At 35.5% G+C, this 19,801-nt stretch overlaps 1 protein-coding gene across 1 annotated transcript in view; it reads right to left on the bottom strand.

Annotated features, from left to right (window-relative positions):
• NUDCD1 (NudC domain containing 1) overlaps positions 1-19,801 on the bottom strand; it is a 38,051-nt gene that overhangs the window by 4,364 nt on the left and 13,886 nt on the right. The window contains exons 3-9 of the mRNA XM_063424226.1: positions 13,690-13,875; positions 11,787-11,967; positions 8,785-8,970; positions 6,563-6,770; positions 4,389-4,533; positions 2,956-3,081; positions 1,115-1,274 (exon numbers count right to left, since the gene is read on the bottom strand). Of these exons, the coding sequence (XP_063280296.1) occupies positions 1,115-1,274; positions 2,956-3,081; positions 4,389-4,533; positions 6,563-6,770; positions 8,785-8,970; positions 11,787-11,967; positions 13,690-13,875 (1,192 nt within the window). The remainder of the gene's footprint in view (positions 1-1,114; positions 1,275-2,955; positions 3,082-4,388; positions 4,534-6,562; positions 6,771-8,784; positions 8,971-11,786; positions 11,968-13,689; positions 13,876-19,801) is intronic.

Here is a 19,801-nt window from a genome sequence, read left to right as displayed (position 1 = left end):
AAAAAAACCCCAAACCAACAACAACCAACCAACCAACAAAACCCAACATCAACAAAAAAAAAAACAAACCCCAAACCACCAAACCACTCATTACATAAGCCAGTACTTTCTGAAGGGATGCATTAACCAGTTTAATCCCAATATACAATTCTCATGTACCTCACCTTAACTGGTGTTTTGGACACATATGTACAGCAAGATACTCTTTCTACATCTGGCTCCTTTCTGCCTCACAAGGTCTTTCATTTTCTCAGCAGGATCACAAGGTCACAGACATGGTCCATATGGGAAATCTTGCCCTAATATTAGTGGTCTAAGTAGAATAAATCTCTTCTCTCTCCTCATCTCCCAGTGTGTAATTACATTTAAAAATTAGGATTTCTGAGACTACCTAATCTTGGAACAGACACTTAAAACCTGTCTTCTGTTTAGTACTGACTAAAAAAAAAAAAAGAGTTACTCTTTAACACACTGTAATTTCTGCTAATATTCACTCAGAAAGAAAAAAACCCTCTCTTTTCCACTTTCATTACAGGACTCTAGTATCAAACAGATTCATTTCAGAATGATTTTCTTTCACATTTCTGTAAAGAGAATTAAGATACAATCTTTGCAAAGTGATCTACCATCCTTCTGCAAGGTTATTTGCTTCACTTCCATTGAAAAATGCATACCAATGGTTATCACATGGGTCAACAAGACAGGAAAAACCTAAAAGTCACTTATTAAAACAATTTATCATAAGATTACACACATGTAGACATATAATCAGTTAACTGTAGTTATTGCTCTGATGATGTCTGAGTGTTAAGGTGGTGATCATGCTTTTCAGTCTCTAACTGAAGGTCATTTTTCCAAGAAACTCTGTTTTTTACTATGGAGTTCTGTGGTTACATCCTACACATGGTCTGAAAAGGCTTGTTTTCCTCCCAGGGCATAAATATTTCATTTCCATGTTCTCTTATTTCTAAAATTAAGCTTTCATGCTGCTATCAACAGAATTATAATAATTTTAAATTCAGATTTAAAGAAGTGAACTATCAATGTAAGCCATATCAGAAGTATTCAGATAGAAAAGTCTTAGAGGTGTGTGACACAGAAGTTAATTTTTTACCTAAAGCATTAAAAGTTGCAATGTGTTCCCACATATTCTCTGGTTGGTCAGAGTGAGGCTGCCAGAGAAGAGCATCAACGTCATGCCTCAGGCAGAAGCATGGCATTTCTTTGGGATTCACAACTACTGAGAAAAGATACTGGTTGCTTCCAAGATTAATCTGAAAACAAAACAAATACAAAACATTGATTCAAAGCACAAATAGCAGATTCTGTTACATATACCGCCAAAGTTAGATGATCAACCATTTTATGTTTGTTACTTAACAAAATGTTTGAATACATTATCCTGCATCCCGTTGATCAACAGCTCAATACCTCAGAGGTGCATTGATATGAAACACATTTCAAGGAGATGCAATGAAGTTTGCTGGAGTAATATTCAGAGAAATATTATGTCCACTACACAGGCAAATGGGAATGTGTTTTGTGTAGAAATGGTTTTCTAGGATAGATCCTAACCTACAACTTCTCATGTTAGGAAAAGATTCTCTGTAACTGATCACATCTGGTTTTCTGCAGGGCTAACATGGAAGGAAGTAGTGGCCCTCTCAGGTAAAAGCTGGCAACCACTGAAACAAGGTTTAGTTAGAATACTAAAATTACGGAATGTCAACATTTTTTATTTACTCACAATCAGGTAATTACTGAATTTCAGATTAGCACACTCTTCAATAAAAATGTTTGTAAGAGTTGTGGTTAAAAAGCTGTACCAGGCCCATTTCTGAAGGAAAAGGCCCCAGAATTGCTAACAAGAAACTACAAACAACTTGAAAGAAGAACTAACTCAAAGTGAAAATATATTCCTGTATGCTGAAAAATGTACTGAAATACTCATATTTCTACATATTCTAACAAGGACCAAAACCCCAAGTCCCCATAGAAGAGGTTGAAATCACGATTTCCTACCCACCATAACTGTTCTTTGACCATAATGCTTTAAACACGTTAACCTTTGAATTACTTTTATGCCACCCATTTTAACTCGCTCCACAATGTCTTGCTGCCTGCTAGAAAGCAGCCCTTTGTGATCCCATGAGCTCATGTTCCTTCTGATCTGTGAAATGTCTCTGGGGCATTTCTTACCCTTCAGTGTGAGAAGCAGTACTTTAGGCTGAGTTATTCAGAAATTCATCCACTCTGGTGTTGAAAATCTCCAGGACAGAGGTTGCACAACATACTAGGCAACCCAAACCACGCTACAATCACAATATAGTGTTTGCTTTCATCCAGTTTTAAAAAAAAAACCCCAAACAATCCCATGACAAGTTAATCTGTAATGTTTTAATATAATTTAGTTGTTTCCAGCTCTAGGCAACAGACCAGATCAAATCCTAGCCTACTGTTATTCAGGGTTGTTTACGACCTAGATCAAGCTATTCAAGCATTTTGCCCCCAGACTGTTATTTTCAGTGTGATTGACAAAGAAATATTATAAAGTGATCTATGCTCCAGCTTCTTAGTAAAAAAGGTCTGGTCCAGCCTGGACCAGGCTGTCTGAACAACTACTGAGAAAAACGCAAACTAAGTAATCTGAAGAATTTTATGCCACTGAAAAAGACCCTTTTCTTATAATTACTCTGATATAACTTCATTTTTTCAAACAGCTTACTTGTGAAAGTATATGTATTTTTTAATCAGAACAAAAGGAGCTTTGTTTTGATATTAAAATGACATTGAAGGACACATATGGATTGACAATTTCTGTTGCTACTGTGATTTGGTATTATGGGAGGAATTTTTGTGATTTCAACAGTCTACAGATTTTTGTACTAATAACAGAGGTCAAATTCCAAACAAAAAAATGTTTTAAATATTTCTGTAATAAATTGCAGTACTTACTATATGAGTGACTTTCAAGGTATCACCATCAAACCTGCACAAACTTGCGCCGTCTTCAAGAAAAGCATCACATTCTTCTAACTCTTGAGCATTACAAGGTGGCTTTTCCTTTTCAGGGTTTGGATTCTGAAAAAAAGAATGAACTACACTGAAAATGGAAGCTATTGAAAAAATAATATATGAATCCTTTTTAGAACACAAAAATCCCCCCAAAGAACAACTGAACATGAAGAATTATTTGCATATCCATACATACTGAAAGATTAAGCTATTATGTACTTACTCAAAATTAATAGAACGATTTCTGCTGTGGAGGACAGCAGAAGTGGTAGGTACAATAAAATCAAGTTCAGTTTGAGGAAAGGTACATAAGCCACTAAAACATGGACAATAAATTTCCTTTTTCAAGTAGCAAAAGTATACAATCCTGAAAACATATGCACATTTAGCAAATGTACATCAGTGTAAGCGTGTTTCAGCTTGCCATCAGTAATGTTATCAAAAAAATGGATTCATTCATTTTATAAGCAGCTCAAAATAGATGACACATTTTAGTTTTGCTAATAATAATTTTAATTTATTAAAATCTATTTAGAATTAATGAAAAATTACTATTAAAAATCATCATTTTAAGTTCATTATGAGGTAGAAAAGAAAAGAAATTTGAAGTTCCAAATAAATCTATGGTCAAAAATTTACTACAGTATCTTGCTCATAAATACTGAGAGAGAAAGGAGAGAAATCAATCTGGAGTACTAAATAGAATTGATTTTAATAACACTTTTCAGCCTTATTAAAAACAAAGTTATAATCCAAATCCAAATACATCAAAAGCCACAGGGAGACATACTTCACAAGTTTCAGATGAGATGCCATTTTCTAGTTAAACCAAGTATCAAGCAAATAGCAGCTAAAAATTACATTTTACTTTAAGTAGACTTCCTGTATAACAAAAATGCCAGAAAGTTCATGAGTCATGTTTAGGTTTCCTAAACTTTCCTTTTAAACATGTAATTTACGCTCACAGTCTGTAAGTCAAGTACAGTATCCCTAGGAAGACAGTATGAAAGTTTTGCTAACCCGCTGTTAAACAAGAAACAGACATCTTTCAAAATCATTTAATTAATTGCTTAAAACAAACTGGTACACTGTGTTCCTAACTGGTGAGAACAAAGTTTATTTTCAACGTTAAATCAGGCTTCTGTTTGGTGCACAGACACCATCCTGTTAGTTAAATTCAGTCCCCCTTGAAGATGGTTTTACTGTTCAAAGTACATTCACAACTCTAGTGCCATTAGTTTATTACAGTTGCAACTAAAAATGAATAGTAATTGAACTGATGAGCTGGGTAAATGCACTGCAAGTTAGGGTATCAAGAAAAGGCAACATGGAAAATCACAAGAATTTTAAGTGTTTGATCCTTGACTCTTTACCATTACTTCAGAGGTAAGATGCATCAGGCTTTCAGCTATTTCAGCACATTGGGAAGGGTCCATAATGAATTCCCCTCTTGTGTCACCAATGATTAGCTCTGGCCACCGGCACCCCTCATTTTTCTTAATCAGAGAGATTTCCAAACTAAAGTGCAAAGAGAAGACAAGGAGTAGCACATGAAAACACTCCATCCATTTGTCAGATTAGTCAAAAAGCTCTAAATCCAGATAAGAGCACTTCTCTTCAAACTGAATTAATAATGAAAATCACCAAAACCATTAGCATTCAAATTATAAAATAGACTATATTAACAAAAAATATTCCAAAGAAAAACAGACCAAGTATGTGATTTCTAATAGCCTAAACACAAACCTGGGGGTTTTCAATATAAGTGTAGTTTACCCTAAAGCAGTCTCTGCCATATTTGAAATATTAAAATATTAAAATATTTCAAATATGGCAGGAAATAACTTGTAAAGCAATCTATTCAAAGACTGACAGAATTTTAGTACAGAGGTTTATTTCAAACATAAGTAGTAGTTCTTAGGGCTATTTAAGTGTGCCCTACCTCTGTATAACATCTGGGACAAAAAAAAATATTTTATAGACCTCAGAAATACTACACCAATTCACTACCTCTAGTGTCTATCTGAAGTCATATCTCAGAAGATGTAAGATTTTTGTAACATGTAAAAAAACCCCAACAACAACAACGAGAACTCAAGTGTGATCACTAAACTATTAGGAACAACTAACTAAAGTAAACGAAAAATAAGACAACATAGTATTTCCATTTAAATACTGTGTTGGACAAACACATAGATATAATGATAAAACTGAAGTCAGTTTTATTATACTCACTTTTTAGATACACTTACAGATTCTCCAGCAGTGACAGCTGTGTTCCTGACAGAAAACCGTCTAAGTTACTGATCACTACACCATAGCAGCAACTATTTAGTGAACTCTGAATCAGTTTCTAAAGCAGTTACACTGGTATTAGGAACAGCATACTTTTACAGAAGATATTTGGAGCAAGTTTCTGACTTTTAATCAATAGATTTACAGTGGTGCTGCAGTACGAACATTAAGACCTGAGTGCAACTTACTACATTGAAATATGGAATTACTCTTTCTCAATAAAGTAGAAGCCTGACATTCAAGCAATAATGTTCACTTGAATGAGTAATAAAAAAATCAAGTTATTCAGCTGAGTTGTTTTTCAGCAATACCTAAAAACCAACAACCTCACACATTTTAATCACAGTAATAGTATGATCTGTATAAAAATATTAGTCCCTCTAATTTTCTTTTTGAGAATTACTGTCCTTCACAGTTAATCTTCTGGAAACTGCAAAAAACCCAACCTTACCACAACTCAAAGGGTAGCCTTTGTTCTAGATAAACAGCTATGAGCTGTTGAGTGGATCACCTGGTGGTGCACATATTTCTTCTTGAGTTCATTAAAGTGTGAATATCTCTGAGATAACCAGACCAGTGTGGGTAAGTGAATACATGACTCAGCCCAGCCATAGTATGAAAACTAAACAACATGCAAAGAAAAACCTGACTGTTTTAGGGAGTTCTGAATTCCATTTTTGCACTCTCTTCATTCTTTCGCATTTTTATTTCAGAATAAAAAAAACCCTAAAATTTACTTCTCAAATAAAAGCAGGAACATTTGTATTTGAGGTCTACAGCACGTTAAGTTCACATAGATTCATTTTCTATAACACACATAGTATATAATTTTTTAGGAAAAAATAATTAGGAATTTATAAGTCATGCCTAAAGAATTCTTGTTGAATTATTACTAAAATGCTTGTTTGTGGAAAGTAGAAGAGAAATTAACACAAACAATAAAGTATACTCAGACTAATCAATCCTGAACCACAGTGAAAAAAAATTGTTGAACCAATTAAGTTTACTTTTCTTACAAATCTGTTTACCATTTTGATACTGTGTGGGTTTTTTCCTGGAAAATAACTGCAAAAGGAAGATTAGATAAAGAAACAGTACTGAAACAGCAAAAGCTGAGAGGAGAGGAGATGTTCTTACAAGAAGGGACATGGGGTGCAGCATGAGACCATTCCAGAAAGGCCAGAAATCAGATATGCTGTAAGTTTGCAAATCAGTTCCTATCAATAAAACTAAAAATATATATATACAATACCTTTTGTCCTCTCTAATTATCCATGTGCAGCTTTCATGGTCCACAGATGAATAGAGATTTCCTTCCATCAAAGGAGCTTGGTCTTTCAGTGTAACACATATATTTTCAGGGGAAAAACGTATTTTTATGTCATCTTTCGTGATGTCTTGAGGCAGGGGAACTGTTATTGTCAGATCATCTTCAGTCTGCTGCCAGTAGTAGAGAGGGTCTACAATTGGAAACATGCAGGAAAATACAAACTAGATTACAAGGATTACTGGATTCCACAGCATTCAATGCTGAGCTATATGGCTATATGGAGCTAATTTCTTTTGTGAAAGAAATTGTGGTTTTGAAAGAGTGGAAATTAAATTTTACTCTGAAAAATTTACACCAAATATATTCTGATCATAGAATGGAGAAACACCTTTTTAGCAATCCAGCTCATTTGTATCCTTCACTTCAAAACTAATTTATATTCATGTCTATACACAAATATGCTGATAGTTATACAATGGCATTAACTATTACTCTTAAGTTTACTGTAGCATTATGAAATTGGAATCCAAAATGTACTTAAATACAATGAAACATTAATCATTAACAATTTGGTTAAAGAGATATTAGGTGCAGTATACTGACAAGCTACTACATGCTAGAAGTACATACCATTTTAAGATATGAACACTTTTTCCTATATATTTTGCCAGACACTATGCTGATTACTCAACAGAAATGATTTTAGAAGACTAAGTAGTCTTAATCTGCCTCAGCAAATGGAGATGAAATAAAACATCCACTGTCACTACCCAGAGGTAGTGACTGACTTTTCCCGCTATGTCTAGAATCTGTATGATTGTTAAACTGCTAGAAGAAGTAGCCTTTTAAGAGAAATGTTTATACAAAAGGAAGGCTATGACAGCATGAGTGGGTAATGCACAGAAAATACAAATACAGATGAATATATTTTCTAAAGTGCAATCTTGTACAAGTTACCTTTCTGTTTCGAGAAAAAGTAAAGTATGGGCTCCCTTTTACTGTTCTTTGTAACAACCTAACCCAAGATTCCACTGCTCAAAGCCTCATGCCAGCAACTGTGACTCTGGAAGGACTCTCGCACTGTTGCCCTGGTTGCAATGGATCAGTCATAGGTGCTACAATTATACTTCCTCAGAAACTATTACTTTCTGAGATATGACAGCCTCCAAAATTTTGAACACTGACACAAACTGTATCTGATATTAGAAGTCCACTATGCATGCAATTTTATATAACTGTGAAAATAAAACTAGAGCCTACGTTACATTTAGAAAAAGGCAACTGCATTATGGTGCTCAGTGCACTGAAGAACTCCTTTGCCTCATAATTTATATGTACAGATTGTTCTTAATAAAATTACATGTACAATATCACAGCTGTCACAATGTTTAACATTAACACATTCCAGAAATTTGATCCTTTTGTATTGTTTTCCAAAAAGATTTTCACACTATTGACAAAGACTGTGCTCCTATCCTTCCGTTGGTATTTGTTCACTAACCAATGCCTCATATACAGAAACAGAAATCAAACATGAAATAAGCCAACATAATTACATAAACATAGACATTACAGAGCTTAGTGATACTTAGGAATAAACAACCCTTAATAGGTTTTTACACACTTAGTTTTGATTGCAAAGAAAAAAAAATGTATGAATGCATTTTGTTCAAGTTTTTCTGAACTGCTTTCCCACTAGAGAAAAGAGAATCTTTTACAGGACTCTCATTCTTCAAAAAGATTTTTCAAAATAATTATTTATATTTTAGAAAGGCAGGAATAAAATATATATCAAAAAGCTTTCTGATGAATAAAAAAAAAAACCAACAGTTTGGGGAGGTCAATGCCCCCCTCCCATCTAGGAAGACTGGTTTTTTATTTGGAGTACTTCAGACAGATGCCTAAATTTAGACATTAGCAATCCAACTAATACCAAAACTTATTATATGTCTTCTGCAAAATATCCTTTTGCTTAAGACAACAAAATTCTTTAAGTGTCTCCTATCCAAAAAAAGCACCTAATATAGGTTCATGCACAATACAACTTACAACTTCCAGCAAAGGCAAACAAACAAAAGTCAACCTGTCCAGAAGATAGACATTAAAACATTTATTGCTAGAGATTCCAAAAAAAATGCTAAATTAACTAAGTATGTTCTAAGTCAAAGAAGAGAGCAGCCTATCATAACCTGTCAGACTCTTACCTTTTTTTTCATTTGATACCTTTGCATCATCATTTTCTTCTAATTTGTCACTTTCACTTTGCATAAATGTGAACGGTTTGTGGGAAACAATCATTAGACCATCCCCACTTGGCTCTATTGCTGCATAATGGGGCACTGATTTTCCATGCAAAACTCTCCTTTTAACGATTTCGTATCTATGATCACCTACAAAACAAAATTTTTAAAAAGTCAAAATATATTTCTGGAGACAAATTATTATCTAAGGAACTCATTACATTTAAAAATACTATGGAAGCCTGTTAAATCACAGTACCATGCTTTTTGAATGAGTTATACTGGATTAATCTAAGACTACCTTTTATTTTTATGATGTCTTTGCTGATCACAGCACAGCCTCTGTACAAATAATTTTTTTCTTGTAGAGAAGGTCAGAAGAAAGCTAAGCATGTCACATTTTCTGAATCACATAAGGCAGCATGGTGGTTCCTCATTTCAAGCTTTTACAGCAAGTATTCCTAAAAGTTTGGTTAATGAATAAAAACCAACTTGGAAGGGGTATACCTTTGTTACAGTACTCTGAAGTACCACAGAAGATATGAAAAGATCTAACCATTGCCCCCATTCTGATTTATTTTCATGCTTCCAGTTTTTGTTATCTAGTAACACAACAGTGTTGTGATCCCTTTGTCCAGTCTGACAAACAGGGAAGACACATTTATTGGTGTCAAGAGACATAACTATTTTTTAATACTTTGCTTTAATGAAGCAGAGATTTTGGTAACTTATGAAATGGCTTTTGATTAACTACTTACTTTTACTAAAATCTGATTTGATAAACTGCATCCACAGACAGAGTTTCAAGGAAAGGCAAGCAACAGCAATTGACAACTGATGAAAGAGATTGTAAAGTATTGTAATTCCTCAAAATAGTTTTTATCTTTGAGACTGGTTCATACATCAGTCTCATTTGTGAGATGTTTGTTTAAATGAAATCAAAATTTATTTCTCTCTTCATCATTAAAGATTGCTTTGAATTTCCTTATTTGCATCTCTACTGACAATAATTTCAAAATTTTCTGTTCCCTGGAAATGCTGGAAAACTGTCAAGAGTTTTTGAAAGATTTTTAAATCCACTTTTAGGGATTCCATGAATATTTGTCATAAGTTATAAAACACACAATGTAAAAAAAGATTTTGTGTAAGTGATGAAAGTGTACAGTATTAAAAAAAATAATAAAAATATAAAAATATAAATAAAAATATAAATAAATAAAAATAAAAATGTAATACAAGTCTGTGTTGGGCTCTCATGACTAACACTATTCAGTTCTAGACTGGAAGTGCTACTGATTTAGTTTTTCTTCTAAGTTATAAACAGTAATGTTCAGAGGTTTCTTTCTCCTGTTGAACTGGCCACAAAAGCATAAGGCAGTTGGTCTCATTTGGCTTTCCGAGAGGTATTTCCATCATCCAAGGTTTCAACAGCAGAAAACTCAACTAAAGCCACTGAGGGCAACACAGCTGGTGAAAGGACTGGAAAGAATGTCCTGTCAAGAGTAGGTGAGGACTTCAGGCTTGTCTAGTTCGGAGAAAATGAGGCTATGGGGCAACCTCATTGCTCTCCACAGTCTTCCTAGAAGAGGGGAAGTGGAGATGGAAATGATGAGCTCTTCTTGGTATCCATTAACAGGACACGTGGGGATGGCTCAAAGCTGCACCAGATGAGGTTCAGACTGGACATCAGGAGGCATCTGCTTCCTGAGAGGGTGCTCAAACACTGGAACAGGCTTCCTTGAGAGATGGTCAAAGCCCATCTGTCAGTGTTTCAGAGGCATGTGGACAATGCTCTTAACAACAGGCTTCAACTGGTCAGGAATTGACAACAGCTGTAGGTCACTTCCAAATGAACTACTCTATGCTATGTTGTCCATACTATATGTGTAGGAGACGGAAGAACATTTGGCTGGTAGCATCACACTATGCCTCAACTGCTTTAGTTCAACTAGTTGAAGATCTTGTTTCTGTCAGTATCAAAATTTTGCTTCTTGGAACATAATGAGCATGATTATACCAAAATCATTCCAAGAATGTCTATTAATTCAATCCACACATCTTTAAATCAGACACATAGAGTTTTGTATCCTTAATGTAAATCAAGATATTTAATGTACATATATATATAATGTACATATATATGGTCATACATACATGTACATATTTAATGTACATATATATGGTCATATTGAATATATAAAGTATCATTTGTCAAACTTTATTAGGACAAAATATTAATTAGTAGGCATTGATATACTAACTAATATGTTTCAATGTGTTGGTCTAAAATTAATGGAATAACTTCATATTCCTATTGCAGGAAAACCTAGAATACACATTCTAGAGTACAGTATTTACTTTTTATGCTACCGATCTTACATTTATCTCATACTACTTCCAATCCCACTATATCACTAATTTGAAGCTTAAAACAACAACAACAACAACAAAAAACCAACAAAAAAACCACCACCACCACCACCACCACCAACAACAACAAAAAAACCCACAAAAACCAAAAAAACCCAAAAAACCCAAAAAAACCCAACAAACAAACAAACAAAAAAAACCACCACAAACCAAAAGCCCATATCCAGCTGTACAACATGGTAAAAAATACAACAGACACTAGTTAGAAACAGTTCCGCGTAACCTCAATTTTACAAGACCAAGCTAAACAGAAATTGCATTTCACAACATTCAAGTAAAGTGCTATCTTGTTTTCTATCTTAATGACACAAGTGCAAAACTTTACTTCTTCCTGCTTTCCAAATGTCTGTCAAAATTTAGGTCTATAACCAATAATTTGATCTCAAAATATAAGAAAAAATAACCTGTGTAAAATCTAAGCTGTGGAAAAGAAATACCAGAACCTGTGGAAAAATAACTTCTAAGACAAAGAACCAAAACGTGTTTTTTATTTTTTTTAACATTACTCACCAGTACTTTAAATGTAAAACACTTACCCTCTTTTCTTTCTGCAATTGTAACCCATTCCAAGGTAACATGAAATCCACTTCCTTTTGTGTCCAGCTCATCTTTTTCTACCCTAAGCAGCAGCACGGCTAGTGAATGTGCATCAGATTTTACAAAGGAAACACTGTGTGCTACAATAAATGGACTTCCTAGTTCTTCATTAAACACAATCTAGAAGACAAAAATGTAATAAAAAGTCAGACCGTTAAAGCTGGAAGCCTTGCTCTTTTACAGAAAGCAGGGAAGGGTTTCAGTGAATGTCAAATCAGTAACAGCCTCCTACAGATCTTTCTGCCAATATAAACCCACAAATATCACACACTTCTGGTTCCTCCTTCTGTGGCTATCAAGCTACTGTACTGATATGTTTTTAAACATTATTGTTTACATTGAACAATCATTTTAAGAGCCCATTAAACACAGCACAAAAATCCCCAAACCTGTCAATATTGTGGTTGTTTAGCACTGCAATAAAATAGAGGTACAGCAACTGATGAAAAAAGTTCACAATCACGGCCTATCAACTGGGCAAACAGTCTCACACTCAAGAAAATGTAGGCATTTCCCCAAGGCCCTCACTAGTTCTCCAGGTATTTCAACATTCTGAAAATCTCTGCAGACTCTGACATTTGCAAACAAGACGTAAAGGTCCAAAGCATCACTGCCAGTGTTCAATCATCAAATATGCCACTATTTAGCTTTGCAAAGAGATCCCATTTTCCTTCTCTATGAAGTAAGAAATAAAAAGCTATAATGAAATGAAGGAGAATAATATTCAAGTTTAGGAGAAGCTAGAGTTAGAAGTTATTAAATTTTTATTTATGTACATGGATTGGAAAAGTTAATCCAATATTTGAATGTGACTAGGTAGGCAGAATATATATTCTATTACTGTCATACTGAAAGGCTAATAAGCACCACTGTGAATATAAAATGTCATTAATGATGAACCTAAAGTTATACATTTCATTAATTCATTAAAATTATTTATAAAATATGAAAATTATTTCATCAATTTCATACAGAAGGATTCCATATCTTACAGCATGAGACATTTGGTACTTATAGCTGGAAGTTTTAATTCCAAAACCCATGCATTCCAGCTTTTTTCAAAAAGTACTCATTCAGAAAAAAAATCAAGAAGATAAAAACAAAATTAATCCAAACAACAGAGAAGAAGAAAAGAAACATTATTTGCTAGAAGATTAACATGTAAAAATGAAAGAATGAATGAAACAATAAATTACAAAGAATTCAAGCTGCAATGGTTGAATGAGTATAGACTCAATCCAGCTGCTGTTACTGAAACCTGATAGTTTGAGGATTTATAGGGTTGTCATATTAACACAACTCTAAACCACTGCATGCTCTACATACTCAACAAGTCAATTTAAATTATGACAGAATCTCAGATTTAAATCTCATACTTTTGTTGCACTGACAACTTCAATGTAACATATTTATGTGTCAGCATTCTCACACAGAACAGAATAAAAAACAGATGGTATTTATTACTAAGCATCTAAAACCAGGATAATCAATTTCCTTTACTGAACTCTCAGATGTAGAGAAAGGAGCTAATCCATCATGTTGAAATCTTCCACTTCAGTATATACACCTACACTTCTGCCAATACTAAAACATCTGTGGTTTCTTAGGAAACTACCCTCTAATAAAGAAAATAGATGCAAAATGCAGGCACTTTTTACTAGATTCATCTTTCATAAACAAAGAGGAACTAAGCACAGAACACGAGACTCACAGTTTCAGGTGGAAATGTAACAATTACATTTGTTGTGTGCAAGCAGGATAACAAATACCATTAATAATGCAGTTAGATCACTTTGATAGGGATGTATGTACAACTCCTAAACAGGTTATTGCAGGACATACCTCCCACTTTTCAGATGCACTGCTTCCACGCTTGCCTGATTTAATTAAATACAGTCTTCCTGTACCATCAGAAAGGGTAACCCATGTGGAGGATGAGAAATGCAGTGAGGCACAAAGGCGATTATCACACGCAGTCAAGTCTGCAGGTAGCCTGAAAACTTCTCTTGGTTTCTGTAGAGCAGTGTCCTATAAACAAACAGTCATGAACTAAGACTTTATGAAGTTTTTACTAATTTCAGAAAATATTATAGGCAAATTAAAAATAATAAATCTCAGTAGCAATGTACCAGTTTTGTGTGTCATTGAGCAGATTTGGAAAAAAAGTAGGTAGGCAAGCATAATTCCCATATATATGGAAAAGGTGGTGGAAATTCATCAAATTGGTTTCTATGAGTGTTTTCTAACTGATATTTCAGCACTTTTTTTCTTCAAATTTAAGTACTAATTATATTTTGCATTAGAAAAGGCTTTTATTTTCCCCTAGCATTCCTATATAATAATCACTTACCTCAAATAATTCTAGTCCCAGGAAAAAGGTAGACACTTAAAAAGAAATGAAAGCCACAGAATTATACTCAAACTACAACATACAACTCACCTGTAAATTTAAAAGAATTGTAGCTTATTCTGTTGCACAACTGGCAAATATAATTTCTCAGTTTTCCTAGAGAGGTTATTTTATTCAGGAAGTTAAGTAACATCTATGATTAGCTGGCAAAGAAAAACTCTGCTAGTTCATGCCATATTTTCAATTAACTTTTCTATCACGTTATTACTATACTATAGAATTAAACCCATTTGGTGGCTGGTCACTAAAGATGTTCCCCAGGTCTCAGTACTGGGGCCAGCCCTGTCTAATACTTTTATCAATCATCTGGATGAAGGTACCCTCAGTCAGCTTGCAAAAGACACCAAGCTGGGCAGGAGTGTTGATCTGCTGGAGGGTAGGAAGGCTCTGCAGAGGGATCTGGACAGGCTGGATTGGTGGGCCAAGGCCAACAGTACGAGGTTCATTATGGAAAAGTGCTGGGTCTGGCCTCTGGGTCACAACCCCAGGCAGCACCACAGGCTGGGGGCAGAGTGGCTGGAAAGCTGCCTAGTGGAAAAGGAGCAGGAATGCTGGCCAGCTGTAGCTGACCATGAGCCAGCACGTGCCCAGGTGGCCACGAAGGCCAATGGCATCCTGGCCTGGATGAGAAATAGTGTGGCCAGCAGGATTAGAGAAGGGACTGTCCCCCTATACTGGGCACTGGCGAGGCTGCACCTCAGGTCCTGGGTTCAGGTTTGGACTCTCCACTATAAGAAATACACTGAGGGGCTGAAGTGTGTCCAGGGAAGGGCAATGGAGCTGGGGAAGGGTCTGGAGCACAAGTCCTGTGAGGGGCAGAGCAGCTGAGGGAGCTGGGGCTGCTTCGCCTGGAGAAAAGGAGGCTCAGGGGGGGCTTATGGTTCTCTACAACCACCTGAAAGGAGGGTGTAGTCAGGTGAAGGTTGGGCTCTTCTCACTAATAACAAGTACCATGACAAGAGGAAATGGCCTCAAGTTGATCCAGGAGAGGCTTAGATGACACTAGGAAAAATTTCCTCACCAGCAGGAAACAACCCTGGAACAAGCTGCCCAGGGTAGTTGGTGCAATCACCATCCCTGGGTATATTTCAAAGATGTGTGGATATGGCACTTAGGGACACAGCTCAGTGATGGATTTAGCAGTGCTGGGTGACTGGTGGGACTCAGTGATCCTAAAAGGCTTCTTCAACCTAAACAATTCTATGATTCTACTATGTGTCAGGAAAAGTTTATTTAGCATCCTATGGCAGTGCCACACTGCATTCTTTTTTATACTGAACTACAGATAGCTTTTGAGCAGGAATAAATGGAGACAGTATGGTGAACAAATTGTACAGATTATATCAGTGAACAATCAAGACATATGGATTTTTCAAAAATTATGCATAACATTACATTTTACTCAAAAAATTTCCATTATTTCCTGCTCTGTTAACTTTACACAAAACAGCTTGATCCAATAACAGTGCAAAATAATGTTAGATTAAGAATTTTATCTGTATTTCTAGCAATTGTTCCCATAAGTTCTGCTTTAATTCTGTGTTGTGTTCTCAATTTCCTGCTAATTCTAACAGAAAAAACCTGCTTTCATGCTGAAAATTGGATTTCCAACTGTTTTTATTAAGTACAGCGGCATGTCTTCCAGCATATCTTTTAGGGATTATTCTTTATCTTCTGCCTTCATTCTCACATACAGCTTTTTCTTTGCTGAATAACACTTTGTGACTGACTTCCTGCTCATTATTTGGCTCATGGAATGTCAGACATGCTGCTGCCTGCTTAGGAATAAGATCTACCTCCTTTTTTTGTGCCGAAGTAATCTCTGAATATCCAAGAGGCTTGTTAGGTTGAAAGAAAACTCTAACAAAATCTTCATGATTTGAAAAGAATTTTGCATGACAGTTCAAAAAACAGTCAGGACATGCTTTATCAGCAATACAGCTTGATCAGCTACTTATGAAGTAGATAAGGCTGCACTATTAAGAGCACAAACAAAATAGTCTCACAGAAAATACAAGATGCGAACTGGAGATCAGAAACATCGCAGTCACATCTCTCTAATCTTTTAAATAACTGAAATAGAATTTAATCATTTGAAGCTTTTCAACTGAACTAAGAAGCTGTTAAATAAAATCAGCTGACAAGTGGGGTCCCACAAGAATCGATACCAGACCCCACACACTGAACATCTTCATAAGGTACCCGGATGATGGGATTGAAAGCACCCTCAGCACATTTGCTGATGACACTAAACTAGGTGATAAGGTAGATGTGTACCTACAAGGGAAAGCCACGTGGCACAGAGAACCAGAGAGCCTGGAAGAGTGGGACAGCAAGAGTGCTGGGAAAATACGCAAAGACAAGCATGGCCCTGCATCTGCAATGGAACAACTCAGAACAGGCCAGGATCTGTGTGGCAGAGAGAAGTTCTGATGAAGAGGACCCGAGGCCAACAGGGATGACAAGCTGACCATACGTCAGCAGTGCAATGCTGCAGCACCAAAGGTAAATTGGATCCTGGGCTGCATCTGCAGAAGCATCACTAGCAGAGATGAGAGATGTGATCATCCCACTCCACCCGGTAGTTGTCACGCCCCACGTGGAGAAATGTTGAAAGAAGGCATGGACAGATTGGAAAAGGTGCAAAGGACAGCCATGAACACCATCAAATGACTGGAGAATCTTCCCTATGTGAGAAGACTGAAGGAGTTAGGCCTCGTCTCCCAGGAGAAGATTCAGGGGAAACCTCATCACAGTATTCCAGAACAGCCACAAAGAGATCAGGGGCTTTCTTCACAAGAAGACATAGAGAAGACAAGGGTCAACAGCAAAAAGTTACATTATGAGAGGTTTCATCTAGACATAAAAGACATTTTTACAATGAGAACAATCAGTGACTGGAACAACCTCTCCAGGGACATGGCAGAAACTTCATCACTGGAAGTTTTCAAGAGAGAACTGGACAGAGTGCTCGATAAACTCATCTTTTGCCATGAAAGCTTTGACTATCCCTTCATCTGGATTGTTCTATGATTCTAAAATAAACAAAAAATATAATTTAAAAAAATCCAAATCCACACCATATTCACCATGTCATCCCTCTTACAGATTTATAGACTGCAGAATCAGATTTGCCGTCTTCAAAGACGTCTTCCAGTAGTAAAAAAGAAAAGCAATTCCTTTTCTTTTCTGTATCTTTGGGGGAATATTTCTCAGGAAGTAAGGGTGGTTTCCCCTAATTTCACAGAGAGTTTTACATATATATATATATCATATATGAAAGAAAATTAGATACAATGGGTTTCATAGATATTTTACCAGCTGGTGTACCTGCATGTATTTTAATAAAATTACTTCTGAAAAAAAAGAGAGGTGCCTGACTGACTCACTTGAGAGATCATCCCTTTTTAAACCCAATCTATCTTCTAAATCCAACAACAAACAGACCATGCTGAGAACATAAAATATGGTATAGAGCCAATGAAACTATTTTTTTGTTTTATTTTACTAGGCTCACTTCCAGTCAGTTGATGTACAATTATTTCTGAAGGTCTACAAATCAGAATCCTCTGTTTAACAATAGGGAAATTCTTCCCTCATTACTAAAAATCAGCACTTCTGTCACTAAAATGAAAATATATTTACAAAGAAATGAATTTGTAAAAATAGAAAAACAGAATTTGAAAAATATTACAGGGACAGTTTTGAAGATATTGACAAATATGTAAAAGGAAGCACAAACAGAAGCATATTTTTGTATTGACAACCTGTAATTATAGATTCTGTGACAGAAAATGTTTCTTAGTCTCAGGCCTATCCTTAACACAGTAAGGCATGAGACTAAGAAATAGCAGTGAAAACATTCAAGATTAAAATTGTGTCTCATTAAAGACCTTGAATATTCAGCAGAACAGAATCTTCTGTTGTTCAATTTTTTACTCAAACAATCAATAGCTTGGGGCGGAATAATCTACTTCTAGCAATAGAAACTTACTCATTCTGTTCTGTGAAATAAGGCAGTCAAAATATACATACAAAGGCTCTCCAAAAGAGTCCCTTGCACTTGGGCACAAGAATGCAATAGAGAGAGAGCACACTATGCATGCAAAGCATGCAGTTGCCTCCTTTATTGAGAATGCCGCCATCGAGGGGATTTCAAATCCTGCCCGTTTTCCAGATGTTAATAAAATCAGATGTGCATTTAACACATGCTGAAAGGTAAGCAAGAGAAATTGCATTTGGGTAAGTACCATTTTAATAAGCAACAGCAAAAAAAGGCCAGATAACAAAAAGATAGCCTACTTGCCTTTTGGGCCTACTTAAATTCATATTAAAGATTACTGTGTGCTACAAGAAGATTATGAAACCTGCAATGGAAAATTCACAGATTTTTAATTATTAGAATCATTCAGGGTCAGTTTCTGGAATCAGCTGTATCACTACACCCTTTGGACTATTCTGCTAATTTATAAAACATTCAGAAGGGGAGAATGAATGAATTAAAAGGAAAAAAAACCCCAAATAAACCCAACCCACAACCCAAACAAATATCACACCATCACTAGATACAATGAATTTTGGCTTCCTCATATTTTATTTAATTTTTAGATTTCACTGGAAGGCATTTTTTTCCCTACAAAGTAGGAAAGTTTTACATTGTAATTAGCAATGATTACTGAGCCTAGGGGAAAAAAAAGTCAAAATCCTGGGTATCTTATCATGGAAAGAGGAAGCATCATTCCTCTTAACAGTGACCTAAAGGGGTATACTATATAACACTACAGAAGACCACACTTTTGTCAGCCTTGAAGTGAATTTTAGCAGTAAGCTTCAAATGCAATTAAAATAAAAAAATATCAACTACTTAACCTTCTAAACCTCACATCAGATTTATCAGCACTAAGCAGGAATTTTAGAACTCAATCTCTTGAAAAATGAAAAATAATCTTTACTACAAATCCTTTCTTTCAATAAGCAAGAAAGGAAATTATCTTATTCACAATCTTTCTGTTCACTAATTTAACTTCAGTCATTTCTTAAAACAGTCTCTAATCTCATTCTGACAATGGAAAGGATGGACTTCCTTGAAGATGAAAACCTCCTCTCAGTCCCCTGGTGTCAGATTAGATTTTGACTGCCTGTTTCTTCGTTCACCAGGTTGTTAACTGGGGAAATAGTAACTCCCTGCTTTAGAAGCATGAGGGGATGTTGAGATGCTGTAGTCATGTATTATACCAGCAAGAACAGGCTAAAACAACTCGGGACTGCTTGGGCACTGGTCAGTGCTGGGGAGCAACTGTATTGTCCATCACTTGTTTTTCCTTGGTTTATTTCTCTCTCTTTTCACTATCATTATTATTTTTGTTGTTATTATTATTAAATTTTGCTTTATATAAATTGTTAAACTGTTCTTATCTCAATCTGTGGGTTTTACCTTTTTCTGGTTCTCCTTCCCATCCTTCTGGGGATGGAAGAGCAGCAGTGAGCAAGCATCTGCATTGTATTAGTTATCAGCTAGGGTTAAATGACAATACTGTACAAACA

The sequence above is a fragment of the Prinia subflava genome, chromosome 1 (genome assembly GCF_021018805.1).
Source record: "Prinia subflava isolate CZ2003 ecotype Zambia chromosome 1, Cam_Psub_1.2, whole genome shotgun sequence".
Taxonomy (NCBI): Eukaryota; Metazoa; Chordata; class Aves; order Passeriformes; family Cisticolidae; genus Prinia; species Prinia subflava.
Note: the sequence above shows the minus strand (reverse complement) of the source record. Positions and strands in the feature narration are given on the sequence as shown.